Genomic DNA, 19,761 nt, shown 5'->3' with positions numbered 1-19,761 from the left:
TTATCTACAATTGTAAGACTATCGTTACCACATTTAAATATGTGTTTGGTAGACGGTATATGTCGTGGTCTGAAATGAATTATATTACTCTTGTTTGGATTAACATAAATACAATTTTCATTGGTCCATTCATACAGTGTATTTAACATAAGCTGCAAATCTTTTTCATTCTCGGATAGTAGTACAATATCATCGGCATAAAGTAAAATACAGACTTTTTCATCATTACCAATATCAATACCATATCCTAAACTTTTCATCTTCACTGCCAAATCATTAATAAAGAAACTGAACAAAATTGGAGACAGGCCACATCCTTGTCTCAAACCTGTTTTAACTTTAAACCAGTCTGTTTGAAAACAATTTACTTTAACACAGGAAGATGTACAATCATACAGTGACTTTATAGCACCATGCATTTTACCATGTATACCTGTACTGCCCAGTTTCCGCCAGAGACGACCTCTATGTACAGAATCGTATGCTTTCCTGAAATCGATGAATGCTGCGAATGTGGACATTTTATGTTTAATTCTAGTTTCAATTAAATTTGTTAATGACGATAAATGATCTACAGTACTCCTTTTCTTTCGGAAGCCATTTTGTTCATCAGCTAATTTTTTATTCGATTCTGCCCATAGAGACAATCTCTCGCTCAAAACTGAACTGTACAGTTTATACATTGCAGGTGATAATGATATCCCTCTGTATGACATAGGATCTCTAGTATCATTTGTACTACTTTTGGAAATTGGGTTTACAATACATTTACCCCAGTCTGATGGTATTTTACCAGAATTAAAACATACGTTAAATAAGACATGTAAATATGAAACAGAAGTATCATTCTTAAATATCTCATATGGGAAACCATCAAAGCCTGGAGATTTGCCACTTTTTGCCTTAAAAATAGCTTTGCGGACTTCCTGCACACTAATATTATTATTTAATGTTTCATCTATCTCTAAAGCACCATCACTTTCAGCATATATTTCCTCAATGGCATTATCTTCTCTATCAAGTACATTATACAAATCTGAAAAACTGGATTTCCATTTATCTAAGACAGCTGCTTTATCTTTAATAATGTGACCATTTTCAGACATAACTTCCATAGGTATAGAATGTTTTTTCTGATATCCTACTCCAATTTTACCAAAGGATTTCCAAAACTTATTTGGATCAGTATTTACATTCTGTAATAAATCCTGTTGAACATTAAACCAATGCAGCCGTTTAGATTTTTGCACTAATCTATTAAACTCTTTACGGCACATCAGAAAATCCATTCTATACTTTTTTCGGGTAGAAGGAACTTTACTGTTTAAATATTTGTTTTCATATTCACAAACTTTATTCCCTTTTACTGAGAGGTCATTATTCCACCATGGTTTTCCAGTCTTTTTATTCTTTTTGGGGGCCTTGGAATTACTGGACGTACTCTTCATCTTACACTTTAATTTTAATGACATTTCTTTGTTTAAGGTCTTACAAAGTTTAGAATATGCCTCATCAATATCAGTTTGATTTCGGAAACTAGACTCAAGTTTAAAAACTGTATTATGTAATTCTTGTACAATACTAGTATCTTGTAAAAAAGTATCTGGCATATTTCGAGTATCATACATTGTTGATGAGTTACAGTTTTCATCATCAATTACACAATCGTTTCTAGTAAGAGTACATGATATCATAATATCCCATACTAAAATGGAATGATCTGGCATTGCAATTGGCATAATACTAAACAACTTTACCAGTTCAGACATACGTTTAACCTCAAAATTTTGATATAAATTCAAATCTTCATGACTAACTAGGCAAAAATCTACCACAGAACTACCTTGTGGTCTAACACATGTATAATCATTTTTCACAGTGTTCCTACCATTTAGTACACAGAAATTACTATTTATTAAAAAGTCAATAAGAAAAGATCCATATTCATTACTGATAAAATCAATAACATCCCGCTCAATGACAGAATCAACACCTTCTATATAATCATAAAGATCACCAATGCGACTATTATAGTCGCCACAAAAAAATAATGTCCCATATTTATGATATTCATATACCAATGTTAAAAGATTGTCGTAAAAATTCTGTACATCTATCTGTCTGGTTGAAAATTTTGGTGGTAGATAACATACCACCGGACATAAACAAAGATCATCATGTATACATTGTAATTTTAACAACAGAATACCCTCATTTTCATTATTGCATTCTGTCACTTTAAAATCCTCAAGTATATCATTTTTAATTAAAAACCCAACCCCCCCCCAGAACCTAATTTTGCATTTTTATGTAAATTTAACCTATTATTTCCAAACCATGTATATCCATTTACTTTAAGTACTTCTTGAGGTTTTAAGTGACTTTCTGCGACACCTATTATATCTAAATCTAACATATTTATACATTTTTCCCTGAAAAGAAATTATCAGTTTGTATGTTGCAGTTCCATCCATTCACGTTCCAAAAACCTGCTTTTATCTAGCATTGCTCTCGTCTCCAATTTCCCCTGCGACTGTACTGACCTCCATTTGACCTGTAAGTATCATCTGTAGAGTATCTTTGATCAGAATAACTGTTTTTTGACGAATGTCTTCTATTATCTTGACTCGAATATCTTACATAACGTTCATTTCTGTCAAAGTTTCTATTATGCTGATATTTGCTTTGTTGGTTAAAACTGCCACCGTCTCTTTGACGGATCTGATCATTTTCACTCTGCACACGCGAATATTCACCATGTTTATGTTGGTCATTATAATCATTATCTAACACAATTTTAGACCCTCGCACCGATAGGTTTTTTGTCTCCTCTTTTTACCGCATCCACTAATGTACGCATGTTTGTTGCCCACCTGCGTTCTTCCGACGACTGGTCATTATGTATAAATACTTTTGTATATTTCTTTGAGTCTTTTAACTTATTTTTTGTGACCATTATCTTCTTTTTGTCTTCTTTACTCCTACATTTTGCTATGATCAATCCAGGCTTACTTATGTCTCTATTCTGTTTCCTTACAGCCGAGACCACTGTGATTTCATGTAATTTCAGCCCATCTCTGACTAAAGCATTAATTTTACTTTCTGCATTTTCATTCACAGTTTCAGGTAACCCCCGTACAACAATGTTCAATGATAAATCATTTGATTTGATAGTCGTGCTGTTTTCAATTTGTTTTTCTTCTCTCTCACTTAACTTTGTATCTATTTCCTTGATGTCAATCATAATATCTTGACGGAGAGCATCCAACTTTTTATCAAATTCATTTCTAAGTTTTGCAGTTTCAGAGCTCACTCTCTTATCTATAATTTTTGTTACCTTGTCTGTCACTTTTTCAGTAATAATTTTCTCGGATTTGTCATTTTTTTCTTCTATATGATCCATTCTGCTTTTTAACATGTCATACATAGCATGCATATCATCGGACATCTTTTTCAACATAGATCTCATGTCAATATCTGCGTCAATATGCACATCTGCTCGAGTTATTCCTGTTAACGAAGATTTTTCTTTAAGGTCAGATTCATATGAACTATTTTCATTTACCGTTTCATTTACACTTTGTTTTGCAACATTTATCGATTTACTGGAATCTTTCTTATTTGCTGTTTTCTTGCCATTTTTCCCCCAGTCTTTGTATTAGACACTGATTTATTTTCAGATTTATCGTTGCCAAGAAGTTTTCGTTTCACGGAAAAGAAAGTATCTTGATCACTGATATTAGAATCTATATTATCACTTCTCTGTTTTTTCATTTCACTTTCAATCCCTGGTTCTGATGGGTATCTTTTTCTTTTAAGCGGAATAGGCGTTCTCATAACTGCAATTGCCGGTTGGGAGGAAGACATCACACTATCCACATATTCTTGTGCTTCCCCTAAATTTTCCATCATACAGGTATTAAACAACAGCTATAAATCAATGAAAGATTGTCAGTATAGTCACAGATAATCACATATATACTGTCATAAGGTAACAAACTGTCATCTCACGCTAGAATCTTTTTTCTTTCTTTTCTTACTTCTTTTCTTTCTCCTAGTGGCGTGATACCTAGGCGATGGCTCCCGTGAGATTTTTACGTCTACATCGGCCACACTGCAAATGTATTATTACCGTGTATAATACAGTCTATGTCACATTTCACGATATAAATCGATAGATACTTTGCTCCGACACACACTAAACACTGTCTCTTTATAATACAATGGCAATCTCATCCAATTTTAACACTTAAATTCAGTTTTTTCCACGCTACTTTTGAATACTTTGAAATAGTCAGATAATCTAAGCCGTGTGCAGTCGGATATTTTTAACTGCAAGTCTAACAGAATTTCATTAAATACATTCAAGGCATACCTTCCAACAATAATGAACACTCGCTTTTCAAAGGGATGTTCAATTATAAAGCATAGAATTTCAGAAATGTCAAAGTTTATTTCACAGTTTGTTTTTAATGACGGGTTGTCCGCCATCCATGCCGGATTCTAGATATCTTGCATATCTGCTGTTTTTCCACTCTTAGAGGCCATCTGCTCAGAATTTCATAGTCAATGGATATCTGTTCGTTTATGTACATGTACAAGTGTCACGACCTGATTTCAGATATCATAATATTAATTTGCGTTACATTTGATTATTATTATGAGCGTTATTCCATAAACTACAATATCAGTTTGTTTTATATGTGTTAATGTTTGCACGAAAAGCCTTCATTATATATATATATATTCTAGAAATGTCAGTGTTCGTTATATAGGGTATTTTTTATATCAGAAGCCTCATTCTTGCTACTAGAATAACAGTTATATTAGCTATTTGTTTAAAACAACGACAAGTCCAGTGGGGGAAATCTCAGTTTAGTTATTTGGAATATTTTGTTTTGTTACATTGATATTTCAAATGTCATTTGCGGTCGTTTAGGTAAACATTATACAAACTAGAATATCACTTCTTGTTGTATTAACTATTATTTAAGTCAGAAATCTTATTTTGCACACTAGAATATCAATCGATCTCGTCGTTCACACATTGACGATTCCCTTATTATTATGTTTGTATTCATGCGTGTATTCAAGCGTTGCATTAACCAATTTGGTCCACATTTACATAGTTGGTGAAATCTATTCTATAAAAACCCAACAAATTGTATACTGTATAATGGTTTCTTATCCATATCATTTAGTGTCAAAATGAGGTCTGACAAGGCTGTCCTTTGTTCCCCTATATATTTATTTTAGCTATTGAACTACTCTCTATAGCCATTAGAGGAAATAAAATTATTAAAGGTTTTAAGATATTTGGTATAGAAATAAATAAAACAGCATGTTTGAAGTTTTTAGACGGTACCGATAACAGTTTTAAAGAGATGCTAGGTAGTTTGAACAATTTTCGTTTATTTCACGCCTTATACTCAACTAAAATAAATGTACAGTTCTTAGGACAGGCTCGCTCCAAACCCAGCACGACCCAGTATACTGTAGAAAAAATATTGAAACTTTTCATGAAATTTAGAGTATGCAAAAACACTAGGTGTTAATTTTCATTCAAAGGCTGATGAAAAAATTAGACCAAATTAAGATACTAGATTATCCTAATTTCAAACGGATATAAATAGACGGAAAGCTAGGCACCTTACAACTATAGGTAATATTTTGGTATTTTAATCACTAAGTCTTCCAAAATTAACCTAATTGTTTTCTGTTCAACATAATCTTTCGGATGAAGTTATAAAACGAATTACTAAAAGTTGTTATGAATTTATATGGAACTCAAAAAAGGGATATAATAATACAAGAATTTGAAAACGGGGGCTTGAACATGATTGACATACCAATATTTTTAAACTCAATAAAATCCAGCTGGATTAAATGAATGACAAACGATTCAAATAATGGATTGTGGAAAGAAATTATAAAGAAGCACATATAGCATTTAGGAGGAATATCTCTATTCAATTGCAATAGAAATACAAAGACGCATTGAAGTTCAAGCTTAAAGACTAATTCATAAAATGACATATTAGTTGCATGGAGGAAAAAAACTTTTAATGAAAGTCTACATAGGCTTTTAGCAACATTCATATTTAAGAAATAACAACTCTCTACTTTTGCTCATACAATGGAAAAGTAAAAACATAAATCGTATTAAGGACATTTATAACACAGACACAAGCAATTTTAATACTTTCAATCAATTACAAATAGAATACAACATTCCTAGTACCGAGTTCTTGAACAGACTTATTTCATCGATCGCAAAGGAATAAAAACGGAAGTTTAAAAACAACATACCCCTAGTATATCCGATGAAATAAATATGAATCCTAGAAAAACTGAGTTATACCTATAAAAAAAAATAATACAGCTACAGAAAAAGCGTAAAACCGAAATCCTAATTAAAATGATAGAAACATATATGAAACACATAAGAATGTGTTGTTAACTGTAAGAATAACACTCTACAAATTGTTCATTACATTTTTAATTGCACAGGAATATTGCAACAAACAAGTTCCGTTTTAATTGCAGATATGTAAGTCTAGACTATGTGATTTTTGTAATATGGAAATAGACTGTATTGAACATAATTATGTTTTGGAGCTGCCACAAAACACAATTGTTTTGGAACAAATTGTTTAAATGGCTAATTGAAATTGGTATAGATTTAACTCAAGATATATTTCTGTCATCTTTCATTCAAGAAATAAAATCATATCATACATTCTCCTGTTCTCCAAATATTACAGGTACAGTTGTGGAACATTGCCAATCTGACTAAAATCATCTCCTCAATAACGCTGTACATTGGGATCTGACAGTGACCCGTTGGAGGTCACCTTCTCGCGACTTTTCAACTAACCAATCAACGCCTATCTTTCAAGTTTTTGAATGTGAAAGTAGAAGTAAAAAAATCTATATTTAGCCTCATAAGCCTTTAAGCGTGATAAACACACGTCTATAATTCTAATGACGACCGCAATATTGCGACAACATCTTTCCAGTTCATTCTTTCGAGAAAACGTCCACTTATTTAGGTTTCACTATGTCCCATCGATAACCTGATGTTTACAAACAAGACTATGAATAGATTAAAATGGAACATAGAGAAGTATATGTTAAAATCTAAATATTTCTAGTTTTAGTATCAATTACAAATTAGCTCAGAGGTAAAGCAGAATTTTCATGTTAAACAGATCTTTTGCCGTGCTGGTTCGAAACTCAGCTTCGACATTTAATCTTTATTTCACTTTCGCATAAAAAATAAGATTCCCTCATATGCTCTGTGACAGCACGACAGAGAAATATCTAAGCCGAAATGGCAGATGAGAAAGGTTTAGCATCATATCAAACACAATATTGATGCACTTAAGCGAATAATGATCATAATATTTTGTTATATAAATACATATAATGCAAATACAAACCATTGAAGAAAGAAACGAAAATAGGGGAATAATGAAAACGAATGAGAAAAACAAAAAGAAATCTGAAAAAAAGCCCTGTTGATCATTGTTGAAACTATCAAGAGAATCGTTTAGAAGTACTTTAAGATTTGTAATTTGTTGGACAGTTTTTGTTTAAGAATAAGTATGTTTGGCAATGTTTCCAATCTGATTAAAATCCCGATCTTCTCGTACATGAAGATCTGACAGTGGCCAATTGTACACTAATTTCGCACAGTATCGGATTTCCGAAAACGGTATTTATAGTTCAGCCAATGAAATCGCTTGCTACAAAAATAAAATAACATAGGCTCGACATTCAAAATGGCGCTGCCCATTGCTATCAAAACTGTTTTGGAAAAGTTTGAAATAAAATAACTACTAATCCCCAATGATAACGTGATTTCCGCCGAAACGCGAGGACGAGTCCATCCTATGATAACTGATAAAAATAACAATTCATCATGCTTTCACATTACTTAACAAGTAAATATTGATATTTCGATTCAAGGTTTGATAACAAGTAATATTTTCAAAATGTTTGGTGTAGACAGCAAAGTCAGTACAATGAAATATCGGTGCAGAAACATATTTACTTGGAATCTAAAAAGAACAACTTAGATGTCGAGCGATAACTTGTAGTTGTACCAGAATTAGCATTTAGAAATATATACATTCCACTGGGGCACTAAGATGTCAGGCAGTTCTGCCAATTTTGGCGTCAAGTCTTCCGTTGGTGAAAATCGATCGACACATTTTTCGTTTCGTAAGCCTTTATGACAGATTTAAAACATCCTAATAAAGTACACAACGTGGTTTCCAAATATTCTAATTCATTCAAGTAGCATTTTACAGATTCTGCTAATATGTATTTAACAATCTGAATGATCGTAGTCGAAAAGTCCATTGAAAAATGTACCATTCAGTAACATCTATGGGTCGAGTAAGGCATGCCACTAATTACCATTAACCATCTCGACATCTCTCACGGTATTTCTTGGGATTCTCTTCTTCTTCCCGCGATAAATACAGAGGCTAACAATTATGAAGGTGATCAGAAGACAGAGGCATGGAAGCAGGATATACAACCATTTCAGGTTCGTTGATTTTGAGTCCAAGTCTGTGTCTACGCACCCTATTTGAAAATGGAAAATAATAACTTAAGATTATCAATGTCTGGTCATTCTAGATTACGTTCAAGAATGTTCGTTACTTAAGCAAAAGTGAGATATATCCCATATGCACTCAAAGCATACAAATATCCTCTATGTAACGTCATGGTGTCATTTTTATTTAAACGTGGTGGAGTCTTGGGTTTCGTTTGAATATAAGATTTGTTGATAAAAAGGCGTTGATAAACGTTCAAAATGAATAAGAAACTAATGTGATTATGATACCTGCTCATAATGAATATCAATGAAAGAAGTCCGAATACGAGAATGATACGGAATTTAATTTCAATATAGTACAATACGGTATATTGTTTCCGCCTGTTTGTATTTACTTGTGAAAAACATGCCGTTATTTTACAGAATTTACGTAGGTACATTGTATATGATTAATCACATTACGTAATTAAACCGGATTAAGTACATACAAGTTAATTATTCTATAGTTGTGCGATGTTCTTGTGGAAAAATTGCACGCATTTGTGCTTGCATGTGCATATGCTTGCGTTCGTGCGTACACGAGTGCAGAAAGTAAGCACGTGTGCAGAAAAATAGATAATTACATTCCTTGCACCACTAAACTACCAGACATTTATATATTGTACGTATTTGCAACCGTTATCTGTAGTTTAGCCCCCTTGGAAGGTAAAACCTCATTCGAAAAGGGTATTAATACTGAAATAAATTATGAAACTAATGCTGTCAGACAGAACATAAACGTATGCCAGATTTATAACAGGCTTTGTCTGGTACTCGTAGAGTATTCTTTCCCTTTCTAATTTACATTCTGCGCCGTTAGAGCGTTAACTATTACTGATATATGTATGACTGTGAAACATATATGAAACACTAAATAACACACTAGCTTCGCTAGTATTAGCGTAAAACATATTTAAACAAGAAACTTCATCTGATTGACTTCTTTGATTTCTTTTACTTGATAAAAACCTACGTTTTGTCAGTCTCGCACAGGTAAGGAAATAATACAATAAGGGGCACCTTGGGTCTTCCTCCACCATCAGAAGCTAGGAAGTGGTCATATAACTACTATGTATTTGAAATCCCGAATAGTAAGAAACAGATGTAAAAGCAACAAGATAAATCATAAGGCTCCATGTAGCCGTGATATTTTCCTGTCTCTCCACACCCCCCCCCCCCCCCCATTACATTTCAGTGGTTATACTGAAAAGACTGGAAAATATCACGGCTACATGGAGCCTTATAATTTATCTTGTTGCTTTTACATCTGTTTCTAACAAATCGGGATTTCAAATACTTAGAATAAGGACTTTCTCTTACCAAAGCAATTTGATTATGACTGAATTATATAAGAAATGAATTGGTAAAAGGGGAATTTAAAATGTGTACATATGCATCAATACAAATACATTTTGAAGATCGTTGCTTAAAGGAAATCGTTCAAGATAGAGCAAGTAGTAATATCGAGAAGAGTACTAGTCTAAGATCATAACTAATTTAGTTTCAGTAAAGCAGACATATATCATGTTGGCTTTGCGGAAGATGCTAGTGCATAATACAGTGCCTTTTTCAAATCTAAACCAAAAACAGGTATTTTAGGCTTACAAACATACATCTGGAGAAGAAAATGAATCAGTTTTTTATAAGTCTGAAATGTACAACAGTAGGGAATTAATAATACATTCGTTTTAATATATTTTTTCTATATTATACGATTATACTTTTGTGTAAAGGATTATATTGTTGATTTTTATAAAACTAAATATCACCAATTAAAATTATTTCGCAAGAACAAATGTCATTTCGAAAATACAAATGTTTTCAGCAAATACATGCAATATTTAACCATACTTACCTGTTGACTCCAACACCATTGTGGCACCTTGGAGTGTTCCTTTTGTAGGTGCATAGCCTACATATAATGATACGTTTATTCAATGCGTGTTGTTCGTATATTTTGTAATAATAAACATATTACGCTAAAAATTGTAAAGATCATATTATATATGAGATCTGATGTCTGATGCACTGCAAAAATATTTCTCTTTTTTTGACTTCTCGTCTTACTGCAATAAAGGACCATGTGCAGAAGTGTGTGTGTATGTTTGTGCGTGTGTGTGTGTATGTTTGTGCGTGTGTGTGTGTGTGTGTGTGTGTGTGTGTGTGTTTAACGTCTTTTTTCAACATTTTTTCAGTCATATAAACGACGGCCGTGCAGAAATAGTGCTCTTAACAAGGTATATGAGAACTCGAGTGTTAACCTGTTTTGATTCACAAAGAATTCTGGAGATGTTATCAAAAAGCTATTAAACAAACACTACAAATGCCTGACTATAAGATTTTTCTACTCTTTATATTAATTTACCACGTAAATTCATAAAAGAAAAACCGGTAGCTTTAAATGAGAAACTTTGGCAAGAGAAAACGTTAAAAAAAATTCTGGCATGTAATGAAATTAGAGTATTCTTAACAGTAAATTTAACAAAAACACCCATGCAGAGTTGTGATCAGGTTTGTGAAGCGCTGCGGTTTCTGTAAGATACCTTTTTATTTATTAAATTTGGCAAACAACTTGGACAAGACTAGACAAGTAATTGGTATCCCTATGGGGACTAACTGCACCCACTCATAACTGATTTAATGGAACCTCGATATACATTGGTGAGTTTTAGATATGGACAACATATTTCTTTTTCAGAAATGGTGAAACGCATTTATCATAAATATTTACAGCTGAACAAGGCGTATACTTTATATTTAGAAGCGTCATTGTTGGACTTATATTTAACAATTGTGAACAAACATATTCGATAAAAGAGACGAGATCAATTCAGAAATTGTCAACAACTTCCCCCACTTAGATGGAGATGTCACCAGAGCGACATCACACGGTGTTTACGTTTCACAACTAATTCGTTTTGCAAGAGCTTGCTTCGAGTTAGGGGAATCTTTATTTCACCAAAACTTTATAACAACAGAGTTACCGATGTTATAAGCTACAGACGGCTTTCACTAAATTTTACTACAGATCGTCCAAACTTTTAAAGAAATATAAAACTTACACACCCCGCATACTAAGAGGATGTAATTTATAAACTTCGGATTATTAAACATAATGCTTATCTTAATCAAATATTTGTAAAACGTGTTAACACTTTTATCAAGAGGATACAATGCGAAAATCATTAAGCACAGTGCATGTTTTGTGATTGTACCCTCTGCAGTTAATCGCTACGCTCTCCTATTTGATGGTGCAAAGACTAAATAAATAAAGTGTAAGACTCCGTGCTGATTTTCAACTAAATCTTACAAAAACGGACGGAGGAAGTGGAATTTTGCAGCTTGCTTAGTCGTGCACTAAAAGAAAGCTCGTGTTGCTCTAACTTCAGACAAGTTGTTGAGTACAGTTATATGTTTACCTTGTATAATCTGGCATTTTGTCACAGTGAGTAATGATAGAGCCTTTCTCAGCAGGGAGTTATTTCGTTTATACTGACTTTTCTAACTGTTGAAAATAGGGTAAGTGCGAGGTTGGTATGCCCTAACCTAATTTCCTTTGTATATGTTGCTGACCGTTCAACCTGGTTTTTGACCATTACGTATTTCATGTTACATATCTTGTCTCGTTTGTTGTTGGCGTTTCTTTCCTCCCTCCCCCTCCCCCCTCCACTTCTCATCACACTGTAGTCTGTTTGTTTGTCTGCTGTGGTTTGCAGTATAGGGAGACCGCTTTTCTGGAGGATGGTTTTTTCACCCATTTTTGCATGAATGTACTTGTTGTTGGGTTTTTGAAGCAACCCGTCTGCTATATTTTTCCGTTACAGTTTCCTTTTGTCGCGTGCCTACTTTGCGGTGCATGGCATGATGGCTGTATTTAGGGTACTCTGTGTTTCCAGAAAATGTACCCTTACCTTTTATTTGTTATGAAAGATTGTAAATATTCGTTTAAATGTTACTTTGTTGTCCTCCAGGTATCATTTTTGAAGAAAGTATTATGCAAATATAGCTGATGATGCTACAGTTATCTTAAAGAGAGATTCTTAGACTATGTATAGGATATCAAAGTAACACGAGTACTCACAACACATGTGAACTGATAGGAAGTTGTTGATAAAGACGTATCCCTGTTGTAGTACGAGGTATAGTATGTATCAGTACTGGACTTGTATACGTTTGCAATACATCCTACCTGGCCGCCAGCTGTAGTAAAAAAAACGATAACTTGCAGTGCGTTGATGAATTTCGTTTCCAAATGCACCCGCATAATCATTCTATATAATTATTAGCTAGGTAACTCACCATTTTCAAATGTTAATTATAACACTGATATTAAATCATATTCGCAAATTTGATTCTTTTGTTGAAATGACTAAATACTGTCATAGTTATATGATATTATCTTATTTCTAAAATAACACATATAAATTATCATAAATCTCACGTTACAAATATCATCTAAAGGCTTTATTTTGAACCGCCAAAGTGATGCCAAAATGATATTGAATCTTCTTTTCATATATGTTGCCTGTTCACCTTGTTTTAGTTGCAACGGCATCAATGTTGCTAGAAATATTTTGACTGATTTCCTCAAAGGCTAAAAATAAAAACAACATACTTACCAGAATAAAAAGGTTCCTTAGTAGTGCATCCGGCGTTATTGACCACTATTTCACCATAGTTCTGGTCACTTTTGATCATTATTGTTGAAGTGTTCACAGATTCACAGTATGTACCCGTCTGGTCAGTGTATGTATACTTGAACGAACACAATATAGGACCAGGGCACTGCACTGCTGATATTGCTTCGGATACATAACCTTGAAAAATAGATAAAATCCTGGCGTGGTATGTACTGTTTCATTTTAATCAGAACTATAGCATTAATATTAATCATTGAGGATAAGATTTCTTAATCATGTCCTACGAAAACTTCAAATAGAACATGTATTGTGTCAACATGTCTGTTTCCGATTGTTTTGGGCTGCCGGAACTTCCTTTGTCCGCAGCTGTTTTACAGAACACTTTTCACATATGTTCTCTGAAAGCAGAATAATTTCGAAAACAAAATAAGAAAACCACACTTAGGGACAGTGCTAAAGTACGCTCTCAGAAACGGAACGCGAGTACATTTGCTGTACCGCTTTTGATAACCTACGTTTTGTCAGTCTCGCACAGGTAAGAAAATGATACAAGGAGGGGCACCTAGTTGGTCATATGACTACTTAAACTGAAATATAATGGGGGAAAAGACAGGAAACTATCACGTTTACGTGGAACCTTATAAGTTTTCTTGTGTCTTTTACATCTGTTTTTTTTTTTACAAATCGGGATTTCAAATACTTAGAATAAGGACTTTCTCTTATGGTTATAAAGAAATCGTTTATCTATCTAGCTTGCTGAATTGTAATATTAATTGTTTTCCGTTTCTTCTACATATCAAACAACTATTGCATTTACTATTTTGAACAATATTGGAACACATATAAAGCATATTATGTATATACTGAACAGAAACTATAAACGAAGGTACATGAAAGAGAATTCAAAATAAAAATTAATATTTCTGAAATTGGTTACGAAATATCACTTATCCTGTCTTACAAGTTCTATGTATACTAGTGAATCCGAAAGTGAAATAAAAGTATTGAACATGAAATAATGCTTTACTATGAATATAAGGAAAATACTAAACTCTGTATAGGTTTGTACTTGAGGAAATGTCAGACACGTTCTCTACCAATGTGTGGTTGAGCCTACCGACATGTTACTGATATTTTTGACATCGGTCAAGTTTTATGTGTTCACGACAAGTATCTATTTCTTTTTAATTATCATATTTTTTGAATCAATCATCAAACACGTGTTTACCTGATTTTATCATAGTATAAAATTCTGCTGTATCCACTGTAGATGTATCACATATGTCTGTGAGAGAGGTGATAGTGTCAACGCTTCCTGACAATACTGCCTTGAATCTTGAATCACCTAACGTTATTTCTTCAGCTGAAACGTTAATTAAAGATAACAAGTTATATGCGAAAAAAGTCAGGTTAGGATGAATCAAACCCCTATCATACGTTTCTTCAAATTAGTGAGAAGACGTCCTTATTTAAATGCTTGTAGGAGATCCAGTAAGACAGAAACATTATTACTCCTATTGCAAACTAATGGCATTGCAATCTTATCCAATTAAACAAACAAAGATCTGAATACAAAATAGTGGACTACATGATCATTGTATATTTCAGTTAACAAAGTACTGGGATATCATCCTAGATTCAATACGTCATTCATATAAAACGCAAAGCTTGGCGAGGGGTACCATACGAAATGACATGGTGATAAATATAAGATGTAGAATTTCTTTACTAATTGACCGTAAGTTTATATTTCAAGGCTATTTACAGTTCTGTATCAAAATATGTTTTGCCTTATAAACGGACACGCCAAAGGCTAGGGCGCTTACCTACGTTTAATTTTACTTGAATAAACATATATATGTGTCTAACATGAAACTACTATTTGTTACTGTTTTTCAGTTAGTCAATTAGATAAACAAAAGCCAATGTCGTTAATGACATTCTTGGCGCCTTATTTGCACTCCTTGGCCATTTTCGAAGAGAGATGATGCACAGTATACCGTTATTGAATGGCCTCCCGGTCAATATTAACTATTTAAAGACAAGCCATTCAATAAGAGTTTAATTACATGACATCGGAAATTAATTTTCACAGATTTATGTAATTTCTTTACTTATTAGCCCAGCAAATCTATTATAGATATAGACCAGTAATGTAACAAAAACTGTGAAAATGTGATTTATAATGATACATAATCATGATAATAAAACTCTTAAAAGTGAGTTATAAATCCAATAGAAACATCATACAATGGTTTCGTCATTTGTTTGTAATAATATACAGAAACCTTATCTGACATTTAGGCAGTTGAAACGATCTTCATATTCAAGCTTGCATCCTTCATTGGGTTAGGGTTAGCAAAGTTGTAAATGTAAAAGACACAGTTATACGTTATGATACCCTGAGGCCTTCAATGACATATAATTGTGTATATTTCTCGCTATCTATTTATTTTTGTGTTGTTGACCGTCGTCTACACATACATGTAATATACGAAGCAAGGATTTTGTTTTTTTTAAAATTTAAAGGGGTCATTCTTGAAACATTGCTATTTCTATTTCATTTTAAATTTCAACTTTTTGTTGAATAAATTTTGATCTATTTTTGCGGAATCGGGTTTAAATAAGAAAATTGTTTAGTATCATATTACAGGAGTCATAAACAATACATGTATCATTGCATCCCAAGGCAGTATACCTGAATTAAGATAGAAATAATACGAGTATGTGCCGGCTTGCCTGAAGTCAAAACAACCGTACGGGTAGACCTGGAGAGTTCCACTTAAGATTGGCACCGTCTCGTTCATCCTGAAGTATGAAAATAAAAAAAAACAGCTGCTATTGATAATGTTAGTGATTTTATATTTATGCATTGACTATTGATGTTAAGCTAGAAAATATTGTATTAATTATTCGTATTTAGAAGTTATTTACTTCATCACTTTTATTAATATGTAACACCAAATTTGATCTATCTAATTGTACTAACTTTATACTTTATTTATGCAATATTCAAATATATTTTAAGAAGAAAACTTGAAAAATGCATTCAGTAGACTACTTGAATACATATTGTGTTCCGGAATTGAAAATACAATCGAAGTAGCTGCCAGTCAAAGAACTGTGAAATGTTTTCGTCATGGAAAGAGTCTTTGCAGATGATGAGATTGTTATTGTTTCCAAGTTTGTACTGGTCCAGACCCCGTCTAAGTCTTCCGGGAGATTCGAGCATTCTTGCTTCGAGCGGAACACTGAAAATACGAATTTGTATTTCATATGTTACCCGAAAGTAGGTTTCAAAACAGCCACCCATAAATAGTCGGTGACTTGTTCAATCTATTAAAATATATATTTTATAAACGTAATTGAAATTGCATCTGCTGTGTACAAGAGTGCATCAAGAGCCTCTGCTCTCGCGTATTTTACAATACTTACGAAATTAAGGCAGCGTGATGTTTATTTAAACCACTATCATTCTTAAGTCACTTGAAATATATGTGTGGCAGCTATAGATATTAAGTTTTCTGTTTGGTTCAGATCAGATAGCAAAAGCAGTGATTAGATATTTGCATGGAAAATGATATTACTCGAGACAGTTCATCAAGACATAAACACTTCTCTTGGTGGTACTGCCCTTCGTAAAAAACGATGAAACTGAAAACAAGCCCAAAAATGCAACACGACAATTTGCATTTAAAGAACTCGTAAGGGTATCCAGAAATATAGTTTAATGCCTGTGTCGTAGTAACGATAAATGAAAACAAAATCTTCTGACGAGAACTGTGTCCGTGGATAAAATGAATGATCATTAATTTGATCCAGAAACATCATGTTTCACATCCACCAAAGAACCTTAAATGGATTAACATTAAGCAATGTAATTGCATCTGAATACTGGGATTGTACGAAATATATCATTATATAAATAACACCCTCACTGACATGTGTTATTTATTTTATTATATCGAAGCAACCAAAACAAGAAAAATATTAATATAAATTGAAATTTTAAAAACACCTGGGCAAAAGACACCTCTGCGCAGGTGTTATTAAAATTATTACCCGGAGATTATTCGAAAACGCGGATCGGCGTGAGAGACATTAAAATCAGTACATTTTGAGAGAAAGGGACTTTGCATTAGGTGTTTTACATGAGGTATAATAATAGTACATACCAGTGCACCTGTATAAATGTCTTAAATTGTATTAGCTGAGAGTGGCTTTAAACTCCTCCCACTTACTATGTACTGCATTGACTTAGTACAATGACGCTTCCATCTCTTTCCCAAACTTAAATCTGAACATTATGGAGGACATTTCGATAGTTATGATGAGGTCATTGGTACTATTTTATACATTTTTTGGTGAGCAGGAAGAACATTTATTTCGGGTTGGCTAATTAAAACGTCTTCATTTAAATAATTCATCCGCTCTGAGAAGCTAGTAATGGGATAAATTACTTAATGAGGTAATGATAGAGATCGAGACCAAGCTCCAATTCCAGAAGCTTTCCTGGTTTTTTAGCTAGCCAGGTGTAAAGCATTCATACACGGGACTCTTCGCCCGATTTTAGTTATTTTAGCTGGAGGAGTGTGGTATTGATTACTTCTATATTTACAACTTAGCACTCTGGACTATGCTGTTTATAGAGTTGCATTCTAATTAGAACTATTTACAAAGGGTATTTCGTTTTGGTTCCATTATTTATAGAGGGAGTTTCTGATTTGTGAGATTGTGTAAATTTGTTTTTAGTATTTTACAACGAGTACCGGTTCTAACGATTGTTTGGTTCCCTTTAAATGCTGCATATTAGCAGCCTGTTATCATTGTAATTAAGCCAAATCTCATTATTTACAACATTTCCACTATAATCATTGAAATTATGAAATGTAAATTAAGTCAAACACTATCCATGCTTACATATCACGATATTAATACATAACCAGAAGTATCTTTGAAAAAGATACACGGCCACATTAGTCAATGCACACTTGAAGCTACGAAACATGCATGCACTCTACGATAGGGTTTTTATAAAGCAAAATAAAATGTAGTTTTTAAAGTAGAATTTTCAACTTTTTTATATAGAACATATTTTACAGAACACATATTTTGTGAAAAGTGGGGGACGAAATGACCATTTTTGAAATCGTCAAGGGATACGAAATGACCAAAATGGGGACGAGTTGACTAGGGGACGATTTGACTGTAAATCGTTTACGGGAGATCACTCCTTATCAGTTTACAGTTCAAGTCAAGGCCCATAAGGGCATCTGACAACAATTATAACAATAACAAGTCATAGTAACAAAATCAGAATGACATGACAAACAGTTGCTGAAGTAACTGATATTGTGGAGGATGAGAACTAACCATTTATCTAAAACAGACATAATTTTCTTGCAGAAGACAGCCAGTATTCTTATTGTTGCTGTTCATAAGGTTCGAAAATTTGAGAGTATTTGGATATTTATAATAGTATTCATCTACATATTTCTTTCTGTCAACATTGAAGTATTTGCAATTAAAAAGATAGTGAAATTCATCTCCTAATAAGTTACTGTTATAAAGATGACAAATTCTTTGTTCTCTTGCAACGTTTTCAATCAGAGTGATAGAGTAGGCAGGTTTGTAATCGAACTCTGCTGCAGTTTCACTACCGAGGGGATTCAGGTTTATGATGAAGGAGTCTTGCAACGGATTATATTGTCTAACAAACAGCTCAGAGCACCTGCACACCCCCGAAGAACATATCTATTCCATTCGAAAACCTGTGGAATTTTTCATCCACCAACCACTATGTAGTTTTAATCATTTGTTAATCTGCTGTTAAATGACCTTCACCACAGATATTTATAGGAAGTAACGGTGAGGTCAATACCGGCCTGTGGCCGGAACAATACAAAGTATACTTTCATTCTACAATAAAGTCAAACGAATCAGATCTAACGTATTAGAAATACTCCCGAGATTGTTAATTGAAATGATTTCTTAAATCTTACCTTTCCGTTGACTGATATAGGGTAAAACGCTAATTTTATTTGACCACGCAACAGCACCAATATATAAAATCATTTCGAAGATAAACAAAAGAAACAAAAATATATTACCTGTTATGCACATAAAACAAAATGTCGGTAGGAGTTTCATTTTACTAATCAACAAGACACACTTCCTTGTCAGTAGGGAACGACTTAAAAATATTTCATCTGAAACGCTACATTGTATATTTGCTGATAATTATCTTGTAAACAAGCTATGCATTATTATGCAGGTTATATATACGAACAATACCACGTTTGTACTAAGACTTGTATACGTTTATACATTATATTGAATATAACTATTATTATTATTATTATTTATTTATTCATGCGAGGTTACGAGTTTTGAGCCTCACCGGAGAGTGGGACAGATAGACAAAGAGACAGACAGACAGAGACTGAGGTGTAACAGTTAGGCAGAGAAGCTAGTCCAGCGAAGAGACTTTATTCCTGAAAGATAAATCTGCGG

The 19,761-nt window shown here is 33.2% G+C and overlaps 1 protein-coding gene across 2 annotated transcripts; it reads right to left on the bottom strand.

The window, feature by feature from the left end:
• Window positions 1-5,944: 5,944 nt before the first annotated feature.
• LOC128548979 (uncharacterized) lies at window positions 5,945-19,475 on the bottom strand. Of its 2 annotated transcripts, XM_053524829.1 has the most exons (7): window positions 19,359-19,475; window positions 16,310-16,499; window positions 15,947-16,056; window positions 14,477-14,611; window positions 13,228-13,425; window positions 12,690-12,808; window positions 5,945-8,595 (listed from the first exon to the last, which is right to left on the bottom strand). In XM_053524829.1, exons 1-7 carry the CDS (start codon window positions 19,396-19,398, stop codon window positions 8,587-8,589), a joined length of 801 nt encoding a protein of 266 aa, XP_053380804.1. In that variant the 5' UTR covers window positions 19,399-19,475; the 3' UTR covers window positions 5,945-8,586. The 2 variants fall into 2 exon arrangements, with proteins under 2 accessions (XP_053380804.1, XP_053380803.1); XM_053524828.1 differs by lacking the exon at window positions 5,945-8,595 and having other exon boundaries at window positions 11,854-12,808.
• Between the last annotated feature and the right edge of the window lie 286 nt (window positions 19,476-19,761).

This window comes from Mercenaria mercenaria, chromosome 15 (genome assembly GCF_021730395.1).
Source record: "Mercenaria mercenaria strain notata chromosome 15, MADL_Memer_1, whole genome shotgun sequence".
NCBI classification, from domain to species: domain Eukaryota; kingdom Metazoa; phylum Mollusca; class Bivalvia; order Venerida; family Veneridae; genus Mercenaria; species Mercenaria mercenaria.
The sequence above is the reverse complement of the archived record's forward strand: the minus strand, read 5'-3'. Positions and strand labels throughout refer to the sequence as shown.

Excerpts from the sequence above, each read along its gene's own strand:
- LOC128548979 (XM_053524828.1), bottom strand. The coding sequence starts at position 19,398 with ATGAAACTCCTACCGACATTTTGTTTTATGTGCATAACAG. Across the intron at positions 16,500-19,358 it reads TTGTTTTATGTGCATAACAG|TGTTCCGCTCGAAGCAAGAA; the intron begins GTAATATATTTT and ends TCGTATTTTCAG. Across the intron at positions 16,057-16,309 it reads GGAACACAATATGTATTCAA|GATGAACGAGACGGTGCCAA; the intron begins GTAGTCTACTGA and ends TTCATACTTCAG.